At 37.8% G+C, this 24,201-nt stretch overlaps 1 protein-coding gene across 15 annotated transcripts in view; it reads right to left on the reverse strand.

Moving 5' to 3' along the window:
* Positions 1-24,201, reverse strand: part of cacna1c (calcium channel, voltage-dependent, L type, alpha 1C subunit) — a 129,463-nt gene that overhangs the window by 9,673 nt on the left and 95,589 nt on the right. For 2 of the 15 annotated variants that reach the window (XM_079868042.1, XM_079868047.1), the window contains exons 18-43: positions 22,214-22,283; positions 21,772-21,904; positions 21,511-21,640; positions 21,360-21,419; positions 21,114-21,220; positions 19,015-19,102; positions 18,772-18,879; positions 18,552-18,604; positions 18,293-18,439; positions 17,806-18,007; positions 17,501-17,659; positions 17,276-17,386; positions 16,199-16,282; positions 12,417-12,464; positions 10,538-10,675; positions 10,296-10,361; positions 10,077-10,168; positions 9,844-10,000; positions 3,067-3,194; positions 2,839-2,935; positions 2,626-2,758; positions 2,427-2,528; positions 1,729-1,856; positions 1,495-1,635; positions 231-571; positions 76-102 (exon numbers count right to left, since the gene is read on the reverse strand). In XM_079868042.1, coding sequence (XP_079724168.1) covers positions 76-102; positions 231-571; positions 1,495-1,635; positions 1,729-1,856; positions 2,427-2,528; positions 2,626-2,758; positions 2,839-2,935; positions 3,067-3,194; positions 9,844-10,000; positions 10,077-10,168; positions 10,296-10,361; positions 10,538-10,675; positions 12,417-12,464; positions 16,199-16,282; positions 17,276-17,386; positions 17,501-17,659; positions 17,806-18,007; positions 18,293-18,439; positions 18,552-18,604; positions 18,772-18,879; positions 19,015-19,102; positions 21,114-21,220; positions 21,360-21,419; positions 21,511-21,640; positions 21,772-21,904; positions 22,214-22,283 — 3,050 coding nt within the window. Of the gene's footprint in view, positions 1-75; positions 103-230; positions 572-1,494; positions 1,636-1,728; positions 1,857-2,426; positions 2,529-2,625; positions 2,759-2,838; positions 2,936-3,066; positions 3,195-9,843; positions 10,001-10,076; positions 10,169-10,295; positions 10,362-10,537; positions 10,676-12,416; positions 12,465-15,506; positions 15,591-16,198; positions 16,283-17,275; positions 17,387-17,500; positions 17,660-17,805; positions 18,008-18,292; positions 18,440-18,551; positions 18,605-18,771; positions 18,880-19,014; positions 19,103-21,113; positions 21,221-21,359; positions 21,420-21,510; positions 21,641-21,771; positions 21,908-22,213; positions 22,284-24,201 lie in introns of all 15 variants that reach the window. The other 13 variants (XM_079868046.1, XM_079868037.1, XM_079868039.1 and 10 more) reach the window with 12 other exon arrangements.

A 24,201-nucleotide genomic window follows, 5' to 3' on the forward strand; every position in this document is an offset into this window, starting at 1 on the left:
CCCCAGTATGGACAGAGCATACAACAGCCCTCCAAAGAGATGAGGTCTCTCTCTGTCTCTGTGAGAGGAACGTACCGCATGAAAGAGTCATAGAAACAGCTCCTGGTTCACATCAGAGACAATCAGGGGTGAGACAAACCACAATCAGGAACCACAATCTGACAAACCTGAAAATCTCCCCACTAACTCACACATCTGCTTTCTAGTACAGAAAGCATATGTCATCCTACCTCTTATTAGGAAAGCACCATGTGGGCCGTGGCAGTGGGATGGTGGTGAGGGGAGGCCCCGTTTGTCCGTCCACTGTGCTGACGGTAGGTTTGGGATACCGATGTCCGATGGCTGTGTTGTTGGCGTTGTTGATGTTTGCGTTGGATCCTGAGGAAGAGTAACTGCTCGGAGTGAAGGTGGAGTCGACGAGCTTCTGATGAGAGGGAGATTCTGCCTCGCCGGGACTTCCGGATTTACTGATGTGCAATGGCCGCTGTGTTGTGAAGGATTGTGGGAAGGAGGCGTGACCATCACTCTGGTTATAGTAGTTGACATGGTTACCGAAGAGGCCCCCAGACCGCTGCAAAGACAAGTGTGCAAGCATGAGCGGTCACATTTACGCAAACCTGATCATCCCTCCCCGTTCACACCTGGTATTAACATCTTCAATGATGTTACAGTAGATTTCGTCGAGCGGAGGGACTACATACATCACATGTCATGAAGTTTGGACGTTGTTTTCTGTATTTAACTTCTGATTTTTCTTGTTTTCTCATGATCAACTTCATTTTCTTTTCATCTCAACAACAAAAAATCTTAGAGCATAACATTCTCAATAATATTTTACATTATGGTTACTATTTTATGGTTTCTACTATTGTATTTATTATATTATTACTATTATTAAACTCATTACATTTGGTTTGATTTCTACAGTTTCTTGATTTGCAACGCTTTCAGCTATATTTAGTGATGTCTACATCTGATCCGGATTACTCAACACAAATGTTAATACCAGGTAAATGAGGCCAAACACATACACATATACACTGAAACACTTTCCACTTCCTCTGTTCACTCTGCACTTACATTCAGACAGCAGTGATGTTTTTGATTTTTCTAAACTGTCTACTTCAACATCACTGATGACTAAATCCAAATTAATCATTCTTAATAGTTATTTGGATGATGAGGGCAAAGCGCTGCTCATTAATGACTTCTGATATCTTTAGAAGTAAAGCTTGTAAAATTGGAAACGTTTATGAACTTAATATGAACATAATGATTTTGTTGTACTAAATAACAAATGGAAAAAAGAATTGAAGGCCCCCAGTGCTGAGCAATGAATCTAAACAAGCAGCTCTGCCACAGCAACCCTTCACAGCCAGAAAAGGACTCTGGCTTGAAGATCCGGCTGATGGTCGCATGCAAGTGGGCAGAAGCTCCGGCAGCAGAAGCGATGATGTGAGCAGAGAGGAGAGGAAATAAGAGGCAATATCAGACCTTTACCCTGAAGATATCATCCTCTGAAGCAGTACACACGGTTTCTTTCATGGCTCTCTCCAATTCCTCCTCCACGGTCAGGTCTCCTGATATCGCTCTTCTGATCTCAGGACCCATATCATGCAGTGTACGCAGGCCAGCCTGGTTAGAAGAACACACGCAAACAGATGCAGATTCACATGCTAACAAAAACACACCTCTCAGTTGTATGTGCATGTGGTCTTCTGTACCCACCTGCAGTGAAAGAGCAGTCTTTGGGGGAATTTTGGCCACCAGGCCCTGTTCCTTGCGCTTCTTAAATTTCCTGAAGTATTCCTGAATCAGGAATGTGGCATAGAACTTCCCCACTGTTACTTCATCATCTGTTGGGCAAGGTAACACACACTCAGGTTTTGTTTGTTGTGCTGGGTGGTTATGTTGCTTCCTGCATTTGTCTTGTAATTAATACCTAATACATATATCATTTTAAGCTCTTGAAATAAACTTGAAATAAAAAAGTTCTGGGATTTGCTTTTTTTTTTTTTTTTACAAGTTTGGGGTCAGATAGATTTTTTTTTTCTCTTTTATTCAGCAAAGATGCATTAAACTGATCTTTTACATTGTTACAAAAGATTTCCATTTTCAAAAAGGCTGTTGTTTTGAACTTTCTATTCATCAAAGCACCATATTAGATCATGAGACACTGAAGACTGGTGTAATGATGTTGAAAATTCAGGTTTGCATCACAGGAATAAATTACGAAAACAGTTATTTTAAATGGTAATAATATTTCATAATATTACTGTTTTTACTGTATTTTTGGGTTGAATAAATGCAACCTTAGTGAGTGTAAGAGACTTCTTTCAAAAACATTAAAAGATCTTACGGACACCAAACGTCTGAGTAGTGTACATAAACGTAACATAAACCTTCGACCTTTTCCCACCACCCACCTCCAGCAGGGGGAACAACTTGATCCAGCAGCTTCATGCTCGTCCTCTTCCAGATCTTCTTCACGATGGCCCTGAGTTCCTCATTCGCTTGTTCCAGGTTACCTGATTCAAACACATACAAGCAGTGACTGATAAAGATCTGTCCGTTTTGAAGGTTGAAGGTTAGTATGTGTATTAGGGTTATGCGTGTGTTTATGACCTGCATAAGTATTGTGTGACATTTTCACACCTTCAGTTTTGATTCGTAAAGCCGTCCGTACTAGGGCAAAGAGAGTAGCGTTGAACATCACCGTTCCGTCGCTATTGAGAGGCATGTTCATGGACACAAGCCGCTGCAGACGCACGCATTAAAATAAGTCAAGCAATGTGAATAATGCACTGCAGAATTAGTTTGATTTGTGATTTTGGGTACCTTGCATGCCACTCTATGTGGACAAAGCTTTCCAAATCCAAGGGGAGGCTGAATCCTGCGCAGTAACGTCACCACATCCAGGTGCTTTATCCGACCCCTGCAATCACATTAAAGTCCGATCTCGACTTTAGTAAAATGAATCAATGATTATTCATGATAAGATATAGAGACTGCAGATGACTGGAGAGAGCGGAAGAGTGAAAGATGGCAAAACGGGAAGTGACTGACTTGGCCTCAGGATCGTATTCCGCCCATATCCTCTTGAACTCATCCAGATGATGCGGCCCCAATATTGACCAATCACGTGTTAAATAGTCAAAGTTGTCCATGATGACGGCCACAAAGAGGTTAATGATCTGTGGGAGAGCAAGGATCTGAATCATCTTGTGTTCGGGAAACCCCGGATCACACCCGCTGCTTCTGTTATTATTATGGATATGGTAAACACTGATGTCGTGCTGGTGGAGATGATTTCACAGCAAATTTCACAGCTGATATACAATAACACATGTGGTGGATTTTAATTAATCAACTTTAATTAATCAACTAACATTTGTTTTTCTTGCAGGAATAACATTCATATGCTTTTAATGTGTCAAAACTCTTTGGGGAAAAACTTGTGACTTATGAGTGTATGTCTATGTGTATTAATAACAGAAATGGGAAGTGAAATTAGACAAGTCTGTTAGAACAAATTAAGTCATCTTTAAAACCTTGTGATAAGTAATCACAAGATCAGAGTTTGCTTTACCTAGTGACAGAGGGGTTTGCATATGAAGAACCAATCAAATAGTGGGGAAATTATGTAATGCAGCATGACATTTATGCCATACCCTGATTCTATAAAAACTGTTGTATATGTATTTTTCGGTGGGATTCTCAATGGAATTTTGTCTGAGATCCTCCGGCCTTGCTTCTTGGGAGAGATTCCCTGAGAACTGCTCGGGAAGATCTCCTGGCCGTGATTAAAGCATTTAAAGGACATTTGCAGGTCTGTTTGTCAATTTATTCCTGCGCAGGAAGCTAGTTTAGGTAGGAAGTTTAGAATTTAGAAAACTAGAAAAGTGGGAAAACGAGTCAGAATAGCAGGTGATCTATAAAGTGGGGACGTCAGGAACGAGACCCAAAAGATAGAGCCAGATAGTCAGTTACAGGTGATCTATAAAGTGGGGACGTCAGGAACGAGACCCAAAAGATAGAGCCAGGTAGTCCGGTGATCTATAAAGTGGGGACGTTTAGGACGAGACCCAAAAGATAGAGCCAGGTAATTAGTTTAGGAAAAAATCCACGACATTTTGGCGAGCCAGCCAGGAGTCCTCGGAATCTCCCTCTGTCGGATGGAAGGGAGCGAGGAACCACGTTGTCTTCACTCTGCAGACTGCAGAACCCTATTCGACAGAGGGACCATTCCAGTCGGGCTAAAAGGACCTAAAGTATTAAGGTAGGACAAACAGACTTGACATTTTTCCTTTAAAATGTTTCTAAATTAATTAAAAGGTTTAATTAAAAATTGGCTTTTCTGTTAAGTAAAATTTTGAAGAAAACTGGTAATCACATCTAAAAGATTTAAGTGATTAAAAAAATGTTTTACCTTTGCTAAAAATGTTTTACCTTGTCTATTAAGGGCAATGAATGATTATGGTTAAATTCAACCAAATTAGTATATGTTGAGTATTTTATTTGTTGTTGTTTTTGAGAGTGCGCCTAGAAAGCTGTTGATGAAACTTTGTTCTGCAAATAGCAACTTGTCATGCTGGAAACCAGATCCAGGAGGGGAAAATACCCTGAGATGCTGTAGTAATGAAACTTGCTTTTTGTTTGAAATTTTGTTTGAAAAAGACTTTGATTTTGATTGAATTAAAGAAAGGTTAATAGAGAAAGAAAAGAGAGAAATGTTGAAATGTTGAAATAAGATCAATAGATAATTTAATTGAAGAAATTGTTAAAATTATAAGTCATAATAATAGGAATATGCATTCTGTGATAATTAGGAAATTTTGAGTAATGAAGAAACTTTTATGAGTTAGACTTTAATTATGTATTTATGTAGATGAGATGTATAAAACTGAGCAATAGAATTTAAGCAATTCACTGCTTTTGAATTTAGGAAATCACTTAAAGTGATGAATAAATAATAAGATATTAACTGCACGTGTTTAAATTTATACATTCTATATGAAGGTGTCTAGAATTTGTATCCCGTTATCCCTTGTCGGAGACAGTGTGAAAAAACTGATCCATTGTGGAGATCCTGAGAGTCAATGGTTTATGTTTAACTAAGATAATTTTTGTGCATTGTGCATAGTATGAGAATGAGATTGGGTGACCAACTTTAAATATAAATTGTGATTTGAACAAGCACATAACTGACATCTTAGAGCCATTTTATTTTAGTTTCTGGTAAAAGAGAAGACAAAGAATTCTTTTGTATTATAGTTAGAGGAGTTTTCCTGCTTTTTCCTGCGTCTTTGCAAAGAAGAAGTGCTTGCTTATTTCCGCAATGAAGGACTAAGCTTTTTAATAAATTGAAGAATTGCTGTGTTGTAAACCAGAAGAGACTTTTGGAAATTAAGCTGTTTAATTTGATTTTTGCGGTTCTCTGAGTGTTCAAGATTTCAGACAGCTACCTTGAAAAGTGGGATGACTGCAGAAAAATAAGAGGAAGTGGGGCCTGCAGCCGCCCTCCTGAAAGAGGAAGTTGACACTTCTGAGAGGGGTCAGAATGGGGAGACTGATTCAGCCTGCAAAGGTGACAGTTCACTTGAGACTTTTCCTAAAGACAATTTTGCCATGCATTATGAAATTTTGTGGCAGGAGATGCAAAAGCCAGACCGATGAGAGAGCCATCACAGCCTGACGATCCAATGTATCAGCCTGAAGTCACTACAGAGACCGTTTCAAATTTAGTTATTATTAACTTGATTGTTTTTGATTATCCACTGGTTTCAGCAATTCTTCATATTTCTTCATATTCTTCTCTGTTTAAACTAACTCTTTGAATCTGCTTTCAGTAGGTACCAGTCAGTAACAGCCCTTCTGCAGGAAGTTCAATAGTGGAAGTTAACATTTGAGGCTGGATATGGCAGTAAGAGTTATGTAAAAGCATTAATAGGTTATTGATAATGTAGAATTCTATGGAAAAGAAAAATACAATATAGGCCACAAGGCGTCTAAAGAGAAATTATGACTAGAAAAGTAAAAATATTGGTCACTCCATTTCATTTAAAGGTAATTTTCTAGATTCAATAGAAACAATGTTTTCCAATTCTAAACTTTTGAAATCACATGCTGTCATCATCATGGATACGAGATATAAATGTTATAAATGTTATTTTCTTTTTGTCAATTGTTCAAAGATTGTGTGAAGATTTCCAAATCTTCTTTTAAATAGCTTATGAGCAACAACAAAAAGTTTGGAAAATTGAAATTGTGCAAAGAATGACAAATTGCATTTGGGAAATTAAAACGGATTCTCTCAACTGCAATTGTAAGTCTATACGATTACTATTTAAAAGTGTTTAATCTATTTGATTTTTGAAAAGCTAGGTTTACGTCCACTGTGTAAACTCAATCACATAGCGACTACATCAGACAAATGAAAATTGATATCCTAACGTTCAGACACTGTCGCAAGGGGAATGCCACAGTGTGTCTACGTTCAGTAGTTTCTGTCGTCGTCGAACTTTGTTACCGTTCATATTTGGTGGTATTCCACTCCTAATATATGTTCCCCATTCAGTTCATAAACTGCTATGGCAGACAAGAATGTATGAATCTCTGGCCAGAGAGGGGTGTGTGAAAGTGTGTGAAAGTGAGTGTGTGAAATATGGTGTTCTGAGAAACACAGAGACAAATAAATGATGTCAATCAAAACAGCTGTATCTAAATTTATAAAATATGACACACAGGTTAAAATATACCCAACAAAACAACGACCATGGATGATTTTGACTAACTATCCTGGTCTGGGTTTATTGTTATGGCAGAAATAAACAATGCCACACCTGTGCAGCGTATAACTTTGGGAAGGCAGAGAGCAAGCAAGCTTGCCCTGTCCACCCCATACTTAACTTTTTACTTTTTACAGGATGTCATGATGGATCTCATCGAACAGAACTGATTCTGTTCCAAATGTATGCAATATTGTTTTGTTACTGTTTAACATGAAGTTTTACAGGTCTCATCAAAAAAGGACGACCGGCCAGACAAGCAGATGAGTCTGGCGACATGATAAATTATGTTGTAATTAACAAAAATACTTAAGATCTCCATTCACAGGTGAAAGCAGCCAGGAAATGGTTCACTCCACAAACAAGGTCCCATCTGGGGTGCAGTGACACCTCCGTCCAAGCATCTCGACTTAAACTACACCAACCAGCCCTCAGCAAACGAAACGCAAACGCCTGCGTCAACACCAACGACAACGCACAGCGTCAAGTGGTGAAGATGGAACGTCCATGGGGCAACGAGATGATCAACACATCTGGAGGAAGATGTGAACCAACTAATGGTTTAAGCTTAGCATGATAATTAATTTTGTGTGATGTTTATTGATGTTTTATTTGGTTTGATCAAACTGTACTGTACTGAGTATTTAGATCTCATGATTTGAACAATTACTGATTAATTTGAAAATATTTCAGGTATATGTAAATTGTGAAGAGGAAAATCTCTTAATTCTGTAGAGTATAGGGACAAATAGGTACATTACTGTAAAGATAAATAATCTAGGAACTATTTTTGAAGAAACTTGGGGGTTTTAGAACCCTAATTCAGATATCATAGATTAATTAATAGTGTAATAGTTGTTCTCTAATAAGAGAGAATGGAGGAAAAGTTACTTTGCCGGACTTAGGTCCGAATAGATAATTGGATAAACTTCTATAGCGATTAATTAATGACTACATTAAATATTTTTTAGGGTGTTTCCATTTGTTAAAATAGCAAAAGAAAAACTTTCAAAAGGAGATTGATTTTGGGAAACATATTTAATTTATGAATTATTATTAGTTAAAGAAGTTACCAGTGTAATTATTGAAATGTTCCTTTTATGTATTGTCTAATGTCTGTATTTGATATCTGAGAGGTGACTGCGGGTCTAGTCTATCTAGGAATACAGTAACAGTGCTTGCTTATTTAGCCCGGCTTCCAGAAATGAAATATTACATAAAACATAAATTATTATGTAGGGGGCACAAAGTTAAAACCAAGACCAAGAACAATGTAACACAAACATGTTAAATTTAAACTAAAATGAATCTAAACAGTTAAGACATTTCAGTGAAATAGAATATTTGCTCATAAAGCAAAATTCTAAAAAACTTTCTTAATTCAGAATGAAGTTACAGATTTAATGATCTGGATCAATGGATCCATTATGAACTATTCCGCATTGCCAACAAACAGAGGCAGGACATGTTATGTCCATCAGTTAATTATGGAAAAATAGGATTTTAGGATAGGTAATTAATGATTAAATAGCATATCAGCAGCTAAAGCTATTATCATGGCAAGAGCTTGGGTTAATTTTAAAGTAATGACATTGTTTGAAACAAAATAATACAATTCTTGATATTTTTGTTAAGGATAAAAATGAAAGATTATAGAACTTTGTTGGTTAGATTTTATTACACAGATCCTTAAATAGATCTTACTAAGTAAAACAATCACCTGCTTGAATTAAAAGCTAAGAAAAATGGTTAATCAGCAGTATCAGCCTGTTAAAGGCCTAATAGATCAATGCGATTCAAAAATGAATAATGAGAAAGATGATAATTAAACTTGACTCAAGGTCTACTAAAGTTATAAAGGCAATGTACTATGGTATGTTTAGTGTTTTACTAAAGATAGAATTAGATTGCTTGAAGATAGAATGTAGGGAAGAAGATGGTATGTGTATGTGGAAGATGGTATGTGTATGTGGTAACATTGGAAACAGGTGGTATTTTAATTACAACTTAGGATGCTGATTGAAGGAATATTTGACAGGTATTATAAAGTAAAAGATGGAACATGGTATGATTAGAGATATCAGGTGGTATTATAGTCACTGACTTATAAAGGGATGATTTGGGAAAGGTAAATTAGATTGCAGGTAAATCAGGCAGGTATGGAATAATTCATTAGAGTAATTAAAAATCCAGGTATTTGGTCGTGTTTGATTACGACCAGAGAGGGGAATTGTGGTGGATTTTAATTAATCAACTTTAATTAATCAACTAACATTTGTTTTTCTTGCAGGAATAACATTCATATGCTTTTAATGTGTCAAAACTCTTTGGGGAAAAACTTGTGACTTATGAGTGTATGTCTATGTGTATTAATAACAGAAATGGGAAGTGAAACTAGACAAGTCTGTTAGAACAAATTAAGTCATCTTTAAAACCTTGTGATAAGTAATCACAAGATCAGAGTTTGCTTTACCTAGTGACAGAGGGGTTTGCATATGAAGAACCAATCAAATAGTGGGGAAATTATGTAATGCAGCATGACATTTATGCCATACCCTGATTCTATAAAAACTGTTGTATATGTATTTTTCGGTGGGATTCTCAATGGAATTTTGTCTGAGATCCTCCGGCCTTGCTTCTTGGGAGAGATTCCCTGAGAACTGCTCGGGAAGATCTCCTGGCCGTGATTAAAGCATTTAAAGGACATTTGCAGGTCTGTTTGTCAATTTATTCCTGCGCAGGAAGCTAGTTTAGGTAGGAAGTTTAGAATTTAGAAAACTAGAAAAGTGGGAAAACGAGTCAGAATAGCAGGTGATCTATAAAGTGGGGACGTCAGGAACGAGACCCAAAAGATAGAGCCAGATAGTCAGTTACAGGTGATCTATAAAGTGGGGACGTCAGGAACGAGACCCAAAAGATAGAGCCAGGTAGTCCGGTGATCTATAAAGTGGGGACGTTTAGGACGAGACCCAAAAGATAGAGCCAGGTAATTAGTTTAGGAAAAAATCCACGACACACAGTTGCTTAGTGGGAAGGAATCTCGATGTCAACTCACCAGGAAGGCGCAGAGCATATAAAAGCTGACAAAGTAGATGATGGCAAAGTGGCTGCCACAGTCTTCACTGGAATGGCCGACCTCTGACCCCTTCTCACACGGGCGGTTCGGAGAGCAGGCCAGCATGATTTCCTGCCATGCCTCCCCTGTTGCACACCTACACAAATACACAAGCTCACAGTGACAACGAGACATCAAACGAGTGAAAGAGCGAAAGCGAATAGGTAGCTGACCTGAAGAGCAGCAGAACAGCCTGAGGAAACGTCTGGAAGTTGTTGTTTCGGTTGATTTGGCTGTTGTCCCTCAGGCCAATCTTACCAAACATCTGTGGAGTCAGAAACACATCACTCAAAATCAACATGTACAAGCACAGGAACTATAACAGACATGAAGTCACTTCCTTGAGGAAGATGAGGAGGAGGGAGTGTGAAGCAAACGAAGCCGGGTCTGACCTGCATCCCAATGACGGCATAGATGAAGAACAGCATTACGATCAGCAAAGCAACATAGGGAAGAGCCTATGAACAAAGAGAGGGAGATGGAGGAAAAATTAAATATACAAAGCAAATACGAAATATAGCAGAAAAATGCTCCTTTTCACTAATTAACCTGAAAGACCTATAGTTTTTTTTAACAAAGTCTGGACCACAGTACAGTTACACAAAAAGATGCAGCCTAATTTTATTCTTCTCACCTGAAAAGATTTAATGAACGTCCAGAGTAGCGTCCGAATGCCCTCTCCCCGAGACAGGAGCTTCACCAGCCTCATCACGCGGAACAGCCGAAAGAACGTGATTGAGATCCTGGCGTTATCTTCAGTGTTTTGGAGTCCCTTTTTCAGCATGACAGACACAAACATATGAGTGTTCATGGGGAGGCAGACACACATAAATACACTCAACCATCTGTACACCACCAAGAACAATTCAAGGTGACACACACACACACACACAAATTTAATATGTCTACTGCAGCATGTTAAACACTTCCACCAAAAGCACACTACAGAGACACATAGGATGTCTGGTGGCTTTATGAAAAAATGACAATTTTCCAAATGGATGCAAAGCATTTATAGATGTCCACCACAATGCACAACACCCCTGAAGTAATAATCTTTCCAGCCAATCAAATATAATACATACCCTACAGCACTAACCTGACATGGAAGCATATCACTGTATTTCACAGGTGATATTAGAACACAGACACTAAACCACAGGCGTAACATTTATCTCATCCTTTAACATCTATCATATATGGAAGCGCATTTCTGCCACATAAGAAAAAAAAAAACCATCATACTTTGGTAAGTCATAATTATGACATAAAGTGTTATAATTATGACAAAACAAGTACAAATTAGGAGATAGTAAGTCATATGAGAACAAAAGACCTAATCATGACCAGACATTTTTTAATTATAAGACAGCAAGTCATAATTATGAGATAAAAAGTTGAATTATGATCAACACTGACAAAAGTCAAAATGACGGTCATTATCACTTCTCATAATTATGACTTAGTATGTCGATTTCGATTTTTTTATTTCATAACTGACTTAGTTTTTTACATCATAATGACATAATTTGAACTTTTTATGTCATAATTAAAATTTACGCGACTTTTTTCCCTTATGTGGCGGAAATGGACAGTCATTTGTTCACCCTTTAAAATGTTACATTTTACGTCTATATATCTAAATATATACATAAAATTGCTGCTCGCTGTTTTAAAGGTGCACTCAGTGTTTTCTCATTAAAATAGCTTTACAAATAGAAATGAATTGTAGTTTTAAAAATTTGTTAATAATCACGTAAATCAACAGTTATATAGAATAAAGCCAGTAGTCATACCCAAAAAACGTTTTTATTTTACACGGAGAGGGTGACCTCATAGAATTTGTATTTCTTGCTATTGTGAAATCCCCTGACCAACCAAATCTTGACAAGACCCGTTATCTGACACTTTAACTAGTGGAAAATTATTTGATATGCATGACAGTGAATAGTGCATTTCTTCAATGGCATTGGTTGATAAAATTTGACTGATATTCTTTGATGCATCCACACCACTAGGTGTCAGTGTAAGCACAAAGAGATTACTCAGTGCACCTCTAAAAATGTCTAATACCTACATCTGCACACACATGCCCTGTAAAAACACATTAAACGAACCAAGCAAAACTGAGAAAAAGCTTCATGCATGTGGACATCGCACAGGAAATCGTCTTTTCACAAGCCCACAGCTTATTTCAGAGCTCTGCCACACAGATGGTGAACTGTCACATCAGAGCTGACCAGCAGAGGCCGACACTGGACCACACACAGAGAGAGCGATGACCATGTGACTACAGCGCACCAATGACGGGCATCGCAGCCTAGGGGAGGGGAGAGGTCGAGGCAATGGACACACTACCAGCATATACACGTGCCTGCCCAATGCCACAGTGATGAGAGAGAACACGTGCGTTCATGCCGAAGTCACGTGGTGAATGACAGGTGGTGATGGACAGGTTGACAAGGTGATGGGGTGGAATGAGAGGTGGGGTTTTGGTTACCGTTGGTCCGTACCATTGGTCTTACCACAGAGGAGGGGGGAGAGGAGGAGAGGTCAGCTGGCTTTAAAGAAAGACAGACAGATGAAAGCTATAGCAACGCCAACCACCCACTGTACACCTGTGTGTGTGTGTGTGTGTGTGGGAATATGTGTGGGGAAAGTGTCCGTCAGTGTGTTTTGAGGTACATCTGTTGGGTCTTTTGCAGGGGAGACGCCTCATAGCACATCTGTCTTTCTGCCAGCTGAGGGGCTACAGCACATGGTCCGTGTGAGGAGGAGCCATACGCTGTTCTGCAGCCGCAGACTGGAGGATGGGTTGGTGACACACGCAGACACATGCACAGATTTGACATCTCTCACGACCCGAGTCAAGAATCTCTCATAAGGTCTATCACGGTGTGTGTGTGATGCAGTGGGTGACTGTATGTAGGTGTGTGTTGAATTTCTACATGCAGAGAGACTGATTTCTAAATCCTCTGCAGTGCCACGATAGGCTGAAACGGCTGTCTTTATATTTTCATGGTTTTATTGGCAATGACAATTCGATTATTTAATCGACGTTGTTGCGGTAGAACTGCAGAGGATCTGGCAACCCCAACCATGCATGTAGCACACACATTACAGAATTGGGTCAACGGTATAACTTGTTCCAAATGTGCATCTGTGAGACAGTTACCATGATTCAAATCTCCACACAGAGCCACTTTCAGAAGACTGCTCCATATCACAGATATTATCTCACATTGCACAAGTATAGAGATTTGGCACACACTGGTAAACGCTGCCCCCCTGGAGGTTACAATCATGCCCATCGGCTGGCTGACACTCAATGATAAATTCAGTTCTTTGGTGAATCTCACGAAAATAAGTGTCTTGTTCATATTTTTAAACAAAAGCATCAATCAATCAATCAATCAATCAATCAACTAGATCAAACAGACAATGACAGCCAATCAATCAACTAAATCAAAATACCCAATTTTAGATCTATTTATTTTAAATAATAAATTTAGTATTTAACGTAAACATATAAACCATGGTGGTATTTGCCTTATGCAAGTTGTATTTAATTTATGCACATTTAAACCCACTTCCCCCAATAATAATAATAATAATGATAAACTTTAGATGTATTAATTCATTCTAAATAAATAAATATTTAATGTAAACATAAATTGGAGGTAGTATTTGTTGCATTTTCTTGAAAATATTTAAATGAATAAATGAAAAAATAGCCTTAATTTTCTTTATAATATTATCATTTTTGAGGTAAAATACAATCAGGACATTTCATGAGATTCCCCCTGGTTGGTCAATAGGAGTTTTCTGAAATGCGTTTTAGCCAATTAATGTCAGTGATTGTGGTCGTATCAGTCAGCCAACAGCTAATGACACAGGGAGCAGGCCTACACAGAATGCTATGCGGGTGTACAAGAGTACCAAAGAAGAAAGAGAGAAGAGACAGAAGAAAAAAAACACTGAAAAAGGGGAGGAAAATGCAGAACAGAGAGACAGAAAAGAAGAGGCATTCATAGAGAAGGATGCAATGTGGCATCGTCAGCAAGACAGAGCTGGCAAACACTCCCATCTCTCCACCCCCCGCTTCTGTCCAATCAGACACCGCGAATCAGACAGCGCCTCCAACAGGCAGGGAGGACAAAGCACTGAGAGGAGCAGAGCGGCCTCAGGGGGAGGAGGGGTTACATTAACGCTTTTCTAAGGGAGAACAGAGTCGTCCGGTTTCACTCTAATCTCCTTGTAGCACTGAGAGGAAGGACTGGCTATCAGCACGGATTCATCAGTTTCATTTCAGATCACTAATCAGATTAATTAACGGGTTAATGAAGCATGAGGAAAAAAGTGCTCAGAGTTTTCTCAAAGGAAAATAAGGGGGGAAAAAACAAACAATCCAAACACAATGCTGGGACAAAGGTCATGAATTTATATCAAATCAGATGCTGGATGAAGAGAAAACTCCAACCAAATCAAACCCAGTCAGTGCTGAAATGGATGCGTATAGCAAAACAGGGGGTATATCTCCGGCACAACTGCTGTCAATCATAAACTACCTTCAATAATTCCTTTTGATCAAAGAGCCCAAATCTTTAACTCAAGTTATAAAAAAAAAAACCACATGGACCTGTAGTCTTGTAGTCAATGTTCATCTACCTTCAAGCATATTCATATAGCTTGATGTTCTCAGAAGATGGAGGATATGTTTTCATAACTTTTTCTGCAGATAAAACCACTACCACTCAAAAGTTTGGGGTCAGTTTAAAAAAAAACAAAAAAAAATTTAGTAATACTTTAACTTTTGTCCAATTTAATGCATCCTTGTTGAATTGTTAAAGACATTTATTAAGTTACAAATAAATGCTGTTCTTTTCATGAAAAACATCACAGTTTCCACGGAAATACTAAGCAGCACAACTGTTTCCAACATTGATATTAATGAGAAATATTTCTTGAGTACCAAACCAAACTTTTGAAAGGTAGTGTACCTGTAAATAAAAACAGTGGCAAAGATAAAGTGCTGTCTGAGTTTTAACTACAGATTTATAAACAAATATTTTTATGAATTTGACGTTTTACAAGTGATGATTTCAGGTTAAACCAAGCCGATCTACTAGATATTCATCAAGTTTCCCCATTTGAATGCGGCCCAAATTCAAAGAGAAAAATGTCGACCTCGTATGCACTTTTGTTGTTTACACACATGCAACAAGTCTGTACCAGATCTAAATGGGTTGACAATATAAATTAAGTATTTACGGAGGGGGGAAACAGTTTTTCTGAGTAGAATCTGGGCTCTTCTGTCCAAATGAGTTTGAAGGTTTATGAATTGATTCAACAGTAAAACATTTATCAGAATTTATTGAACTATGGGCAACATTGATAAGACTGACCATCCATCTTGATGTAACTGATTGGCAAAACAATTTGATTGAATATTGATTGTGAAGCCAGAATATATCACCCTGAGAGCTATACAAGGTCATTCATGCCTATGTGTGCGGGTGGAGGGTTAAAGCAACTCCATCTTTGTTAGTGTGGGAGGGTTATGGGGGTGCAGGCAGGCAGATTGAGAGAGAGAGATTACTTACGTTAACCTCTGTGATGGCTATATCAACAACACTACCCACTACAATAAGGGCATCAAACGTGTTCCATGCATCAACAAAATAATGCTGGACGGAAAAAAATGAAAAAGAAAAGGAGAGAGGAGAAAATAAGGAAGAAAACAGTTACACATGAACATTTAACTCACAGAAGACATGAGAAAAAAAAATCATAAAATCAAATGACGGGTGTGAAAAAATCAAAACGAAATCAGAGAATCCCATGATGACCTGGGACCTGTCATGCTCCACAACAGCAGTCAAACATCCATCAAAACCACCCTGAAAAGAATGGCCGGGACTCCTGGGTTAGTTCAGGTGTGACTGTTAGTTACAGCAAAAAAAAAATGTACATCACGGCCTGGAAGATGAATACAAACTTTCGCTCTCTCTCTTTCACTGGCCTACTGAAAAAACGCTCCTGTTCGAAACCATTCGTTTTCTTGCGCGCTGTGTGCCCTAAATAAACCTCTCACCACCAGAGGGCGACCTGCCACAGAAGCCATCTTGCCATTGGAATAGGAAATGAAGAGTTGGAGGAGATAGCAGGAGCAGAGAATGGCAGGAAGCACAGGGGAATGAAAGACAGCAGAGATGGACAGGAGAGCAAAAGAGAGAAAAGGAGGTGGGAAAAGAGAGAGAGAGAGAGAGAGAGAGAGAGGTGGCGATGTACTTACGTTGATCTCACTCAGAATGACGTCTATAATGCTGCCAATTACGATGAGGAAGTCAAAAACATTCCAGGGGTCACTAAAGTAACCCTACACAGGACGAGGGGAAGGTGGGGTGAGGGGTGAGAGAGGGCAGTTAGAGAGGCAGAATTGACCATAACTAGCGCTGTCCGTACCCATGATGCATGAGCACAGTCAACATCCCAAATGCTCGTTAGCCAATCACAATTCAGCACAACAAAATCAGCTCATCCAGACTTTCAGGAAGTTACTGATTAAATATATCCATTTCCACAGGAAAATGCTCTTAGAATTGTGTTGATGCTCTTGTATACTGGGAAAAGATGGCTTTCATAGCGCTAGAGGAATTCTGAGAGCACGTCTGCTTCTTCCTGTGAGTAATTCTGAGCGGATGGCATCTCTACTGACACCATCTTTACAATATTTGATTTGTGCTTAATAGGGCAGGAAAACTTTAATGGACTGGAAATGGCTGCCAAGTTATGCAAGAAATAAAGCTCTTTAAACACTAACTGATAGAATTACTGGCTGTCTATGTCTTAAGGCAGGCGATGTAACTCATTTCTGAAGAGAGAGACTATCATTTTACATTACATTTATCTCAGTCATCATCTGGGGCAAAGCTAGTTATTGTAGTTAAAGCCATATAGGGTAAATAAGTGAAATGTGACATTTCTGGTGATAAGCAGAGTTATCCACTATAAACTGCATTTTTGATAAAACAAAACAAAACAAAAAACAAAAAAAAAACAAAAAAACATAAGCAAATGAACAGAAAACATCTAGCCTGGAGGACAGCTGCAAAAATTGGTTATTAAATGGCACACAGCAAAAGAACACAAAAGCACTGATAATAAAGTACTAAACAATGCATGCTGGGACATCTGTATTAAGAATAGCTCATAGTCTAATCATCTCAAATCTGATATATAAAAAATATATATAATTTCATTGTATTTCATGGTCACAAAAGCCTAATAATAAATCTAAATTCACTGCTTAACTGAGTTTTTTTGTAATATGTAATACATAAAAACAAGCAGGGTGTGTGTGAGGACGTACCCTTGGTTTGAAGGCGATGAGTTTGAGGATCATTTCCACAGTGAAGAGGCCGGTGAACAACATATTGAGGATATTCATGGCTTTGTTGAACGACTGAGATTGACCATGATGCTGCAAACAACAAAATTAATCAAATATATATATATATATATATATATATTTTTAAAAAGATAAGGATTTGTGTATTTGTCTGTATACATTAGTTAGGTTCCTGAGTGTACTGACCTGCATGGCCAGGCAGATGGTATTGAGGAGAATGAGGGTGAACATCAGGTACTCAAAGTAGGTGGAGTTCACCACGTACCAAACCTTGTACTGATACGGGTTCTTGGGGATGTACCTGCGCAGGGGGCGAGCCTTCAGGGCATATTCCACACACTGACGCTGTACACACACACAGAAACACATGGACATATATAATCAGAGTTACACTTTAAAACACTCTCTGTATTCTTGAAGAAATACTATACATTTCAACCATTATCAAAAACATTCATTTAACCAAACTCGATTTATTGTCATCAGTCTACCTGGTTCTTGTCCAGCTCACAGTTTTTGTACTCTTGCTCTCCCTGCTCCTGAAATGTCACAATGACGAAACCTACAAATATGTTCATCATGAAGAAGGCGATGATGATGATGTAGATGATGAAGAATATAGAGATGACCACCCGGTAGTTGTAGATCGGCCCAACATCCTCTGTATGGGAGTCAATGGCTCTGTAGAGGAGCCTGTGGGAGGACAGAGAAGTTCCTGTCAGTGTTTTGAATCACTGTTTTGAATTAGAATTTTTTATTACAGACTGTTCACTGTTCACTGAAACACTTATTTTAAATTCTAATAATATTTCACAATATAATTGTTTTACTGTAAATTTGATCAAATAAATGCAGCCTTGGATATATATATATATATATATTCACCATGGCTGAATTAATTTGATATATGTATATATAGTGAATGTGAAGTATGTCTGTGAGCATATGAGTAAGTGTCCGTGAGTTTGTGTATCGTACGCTGGCCAACCCTCAAAAGTAGACACGGCAAACAGAGCCATCATGCCCTGCAGGACATCATCAAAGTTGAAATCACTATTCTCCCATGAACGCAGAGCTTTCTCTGGCTTCCCAACATTCCCATCCTTGTACAATATGTATGACCCCCTGTAACACAAACACACACACACACACAGTGCATACATACGTATGAATTGGCTTTCAGCAGTTTTTTAACTGTAAAAGTACATCTTTGCATCCAAAGACACAGGGACGTTACCTGCAATCGGCCTGTGTCTGTTTAGAGGTGTCTGTGCAGTAGTAGAATTTGCCCTAGAAAACAAACATTAGTTTACACACATTGACTAATGTGCCAACAGCACATGCAACACAACAGATGGGTTTTTTGTGCTGGAACATTTATGTTCTCTATAGAGAAATAGATTTGTAATGTATAAACCTGTTCGCTCTGTTACCGAGGTGTGTGTTGAGGAGCTTACCTTGAAGAGCTGAACACCAATACAGGCAAACATGAACTGCAGCAAAGAGGTGACGATGACGATATTCCCAATGGTGCGGATGGCTACAAACACACACTGGACCACATGCTGTGGACGCAAATAAAGCTCTCAATTAAAATAAATGTTCATCACATCTATCACAATACATGGAAAGCATTGGTCAGAGTCATCTGAACAGTTTTTTGTGCAAATTTTCTGTGAATAAAAAAGAGAGAGACTCACTTTGAGGCCCTTGGCTCTGTTGATTGCTCTCAGGGGCCTCAATACCCTCAGCACTCTGAGGATCTTCACTACATTAATGGCACTTGACCTGTGAATCACAGCACACAGTTTAGCACCACCAATCAGACTGGCTAATTACTGATCATGTGACCTACGCACAACACTATACAGAGATGCAGATTCCCACGGACAACAGGGGAGGTAAGAAATGCATTTCCCCGTTCAACTCCGTATTAATCTTAATTACACTGGATATGACCATTTAAATGTATAGACTAAATGTATAATACAGTCACAAGTTTTGTTTTATAATAATTAATATTAAAATATACATGTATTTAAATATATACATAACCTTGCCCAGAGAGAGAGAAAAAAATAATAATAAAAAAGGTAAGCAACATGGTCTCATTTACAGTCGGGATTTAGTTTCATTTTAGATTTAATGTCGTTGCAGACCTGCTACCATAGGATGCTAATTAATTTAGTGCCCGAAATTTGGAACAGACAGGATCTTTATTTGCCCAGTGTTATTTATTTTAACATTATTTGTAAACTATTATAATTTTTATTCATATTTTTGATTAGCTTTCATGTTTATATTTTCAGTTTAATTTATCTTTATTTCAGTTTTCATTTTAGTACTTTAACTTTTATAATTGTATTAGTTGCCAAGACATCGTTTTAATTTCTATTATAATTTTTGACCACAAGGTGACACTGTCTCAACTCAAACTTTTTGAATACCCTCAGGGGCATGGTGATGAGTTTCGTAAGGATACGCCAATGCGCTCATAAATTCTCAAAAATTCTAAATGGCCTACACCTAAAATAGCCGACATGCATCATTTGAGAGTGGTTTGACTAATAAATTTTTTCTTGGCATGGTCTGAAGATGATCTGGTTCAATTTTCGTGAAAATCCTAGCAATGTTCTAGAAAGAGTTTCAAAAATGGCTAAAGTTTTTTCCATCAATTATTTATTTTTTATTTTAAGTTTTATTTCAATTACCAAAAACTTGATTTTAAATAGTAACCAGTAAAAAAGAAAATAGTAAAAAGATTTTGAATAGTTTCAGTTTACAATAACAACACTGCGTTGGCTGTGTCACGTCTTGGTTGTGGTCCATGTTTCATGTCAGTCATGTTTCCTGTTGTCATGTGATTCCCTGTTATAGTCATGTGATCCTGCCATGTGTTCCCCATGTGAATGTGTCATGTTTCACCCTGTGGTCTGTGTGGGTCCTAACGCCCCAGTGTAGTGATGGGGACACTATACTGTCAAAGAGCACCGTCCTTCGGATGAGACGTAAAACTGAGGTCCTGACTCTCTGTGGTCATTAAAAATCCCATGGCATTTCTCGTAAAAATTAGGGGTGTAACCCCGGTGTCCTGGCTACATTCCACCCATTGGCCCTTACCCAATCATGGCCTCCTAATAATCCCCTTCCACTGAATTGGCCCTATCACTCTCTCTCCTCTCCACCTATATCTGGTGTGTGGTGAGCGCACTGGCGCCATTGTACTGTGGCTGCCGTCGCATCATCCAAGTGGATGCTGAACACTGGTGGTGGTTGAGGAGAGATCCCCTGATATGATTGTAAAGCGCTTTGGGTGTACAGTAGTACATATGAAAGCGCTATATAAATGCCTCATTCTATTCTATTCTATTCTATTCTATTCTATTCTATTCTATTCTATTCTATGTTGTCATTGGCTGATTGTCTTGATTATGTTGATCAAGTGTCCCTTATCTAGTCATTAGTCTTGTCTATTTAAGCCCTCATGTTTGCCATGTGTCCTGGTCAAGTATTGTTTCCCTATAACCACTGTTGGTAAGCATCATATACATGTTTCTGGTTTGAGTTTCATGCCAAGCCATTCCTTTATTTTACGTTTGATCTTGTTTTGAGTATTAATAAATTGCACTTGGGTTCTACAACTTGCCTCCAGTGGATCACCTGTTACAGGCTGGACATGAACTGAATAGCATTTGATTGGACATAGATATTAAAAAGGGTTGCACTGGATAGGTTATTTGTGACATGAGAAGCAGTAGTACTGGTTAGTTTGTCAGTTAGTTTGGAAAAAAGTACTTACTGAATTCCAGAGGAGATCAGAGACACACTGACCACCACCAGATCCAAAATATTAAAATAATTTCGACAAAATGAACCCTTATGTAGGAACGCTCCATACGCTGTCATCTGAGAGGAAGAGCAGACAAATGGAGAGACAGCGAGGAATTAGATGAGTATGAAAGAAACTCATGAGAAGGTTATAGTAGGAAAGATATTATTGGCATGAAATGAACAGGGACACATTTACCTTTACATGTAAATTTACCTTTAATATGATCTCTATGGTGAAGATTCCTGTAAACACATAATCTGCATAGCCTAGAATCTAGCAGAGAAAAAGAGACACGCACATATCAAAGCCTCGTAACAGCAGCGCTACAAACATGATGTATATGTCAGTGTGTGTTTGCGTGTACCTGATTCCTGAATGAGTCATTCTTCACCGGATCCTCCGCTGCCAGTGAAATACTGCTCAGCAGTATAAAGAACAGGATTAAATTGGTGAAGACGTTGTGGTTTACAATCTTATGACACAAAACCCTGAACCTACAGAAGAGAGAGAGAGGTAAAAAATTGGGTTTGAGAGACATTTTCGAGTGTGGACTGTAGAATACATACCGAGCGACATAACCCACTGAAAATCAAGGTCTATAGGTGTGTGTATGTGCATTTCATACTTGTTACTGGGGCTGAAAATAAAGAAAGCTCTGGCTTCTGGCATGGGGATGGCTTTCTCCTTCAGCTGAATGTCGGAGAGTGGTCGTGGACGAGGACCAACTGGCATCTCTGGCTCTTCCTCGTCTTCCGCTCCTGCTAAAAAGAACAAACAAAAGAGAATTTTTGGAAGAAAAAAAAAAAAAATCCACTAACTGCATCAGACACATCATTCCTCAACAGTCCAACAGAAGTCTTTGCATCACTCTAATGACCCACGTCATCTAGTGAAGGTGACATGGGCCGGGAAATCAACAGTAAAGAGATCATCTTTTCTCAACTGAAAAACAATTCACATCTTGTGCTCCCAGAGCTGAATAAAACAGGCCTGGGCTCTTCTGTGGAATTTCTTTTTTTTATTTTTTTTTTATAAAAATACATTTTTAACACTTTCTTTTAACACACCTGGGAAATCATTCACAGGATATGGATTCTTCTCTTCGTTCTCCTCCCCTGTGTACTCATCTATGTTGATCTAAAATAAGAGAAGCAAACCATTTTAAAAATGTTATAATATTAATTATTATACAATTAATACTATTATTTTAAAATGATTATTAATAATAATATTATATTATTATTAATTAATATTATAAATACTTTTTTACCCAACAAATTACTGTAAAAAAATATTCATTAGAAGAATTAATTATTACAAATAAATGAACAACTACAAAGTCCCAGTGCATCTGTAAATGTGTGTATGGTTTGTATGTCATTTTTTCCACAATAAACAAAGATCTGGGGTCTCATTTATAAAACTGTGCGTAGGAACCTTACTAAAAGTGTACGTGCGCCCGAAAGCCAAAAATGGCGTACGCAAAAAAATATTCAGACTTATAAAACCGTTCGTACGCCAGAACCTGCGCAGAATTCACTTTATAAATCCCAGTCAGCAGAAGATTGTGCGTACATGCGTCTCCACCCCGAAATAACCATATATGGAGCTTACAACGCCTAGTTTTACTATGCAGATCCTCATCTGCATATCATTTGCATATGATTATTCATCCACGTGATAACGGTACAAGACACATATTAATAAAAATATAGTTGCCTATCCTTGCCTTGTTTTTGAATACATAAATCAAATAGTGTAAAATACATTTCAGAGAAAGTTTTTCTCAATCTTTTCCACTGTTCGAATTGCATTTTTAATTGATTTATATTTTTAATTGAAGCAGATAGGCCTTGGGCATTATTTGCACGAAACTATTTTCTCAGACAATCTGGTATTATCATGATAAGCAATTATCTCTGTGGTTAAAACATTAAAACACAGCACACCACAGGAAAAATGTTCAAAAACATCACATCCAAAACAAATATTTCTATTGATTGAATATAAAAAATGTTGTAATTATTTTGAATGGCATATTTATTCAAAATGTTGTAACTTCAGTAATGATTTCATGTTTAAGTGTTTAACTCCATTAATTTGAATGGCATATTTAATCTAAATGTTTATATAATAAGTAAAACATAGTTTAAATAATTATTTTATTTATTTAAACTGTTATTTGCGTTAGTTTCACTAAACGGCCAACGCGCTCGCTGCCGCGGACATTTAAGAAGGGATGGATATTTGCCTCAAGTGACAGGCTTGGTGAGTGAAATTGTATTTGTATAATCTTTCTGTATGTTTAATTTTCTTTAGATTTTCTGTCTAAAAGTGACCAAAAAGACATTTAACTCCAGCTCACGGTGTCGGTGTCGCCAAACTGCTCTGTCTCCAAAACGTTCGTACGCATGGGTCAGAGTTTGCGTGCAGGTGCGCACATTTTCCCGTTAAGTTTGTTTTTATAAATCACAACTTATGCGTCGGAAGTGGCGTACGCCTCTTTCAGGGCCTGTTTTGTGCGTACGCAACGGTTATAAATGAGGCCCCTGAACATTTGTGTAATTTATTTATCATGTTGTTGTTGCCACCATTTTAAACACAAGTCACTCTAGGCTGTGAACAGAATAAAGATTTGCCTTTGGAGATAATAATATTATAATTAAAATTTAAATTATTATTATTTCTTCGCCCAAATTACTGGAAAATGTGAATTAATCCCCCAAAAAAACTTAATTAGACAAATATTTTGAATAATTATCTTAGTAATAGATTAATTGATGTAAATGAAAAATGTAAATGCCTGCGTATTTGTGTGTGGTCTGTTTTCTTTTTCTTCCTTTTTCCACATAATAGACAATTTTTTTGTGTTAATTAACTTCTCCTTCACCGTCTTAATATTCAGAAACAAATATAAATGTAGTGTGTGGTGCTTTCAGAATGTACTACTGGGACTATCAATTAATCCAAACAATAATTTGAACATTAGTGATTTTAACATGTTTTTGATTCCACTCTAGGGTGTGCACTATATTCCTATTATAGCTTTATTTTG

The sequence above is a fragment of the Squalius cephalus genome (assembly GCF_949319135.1).
Source record: "Squalius cephalus genome assembly, chromosome: 4".
Lineage (NCBI taxonomy): Eukaryota > Metazoa > Chordata > Actinopteri > Cypriniformes > Leuciscidae > Squalius > Squalius cephalus.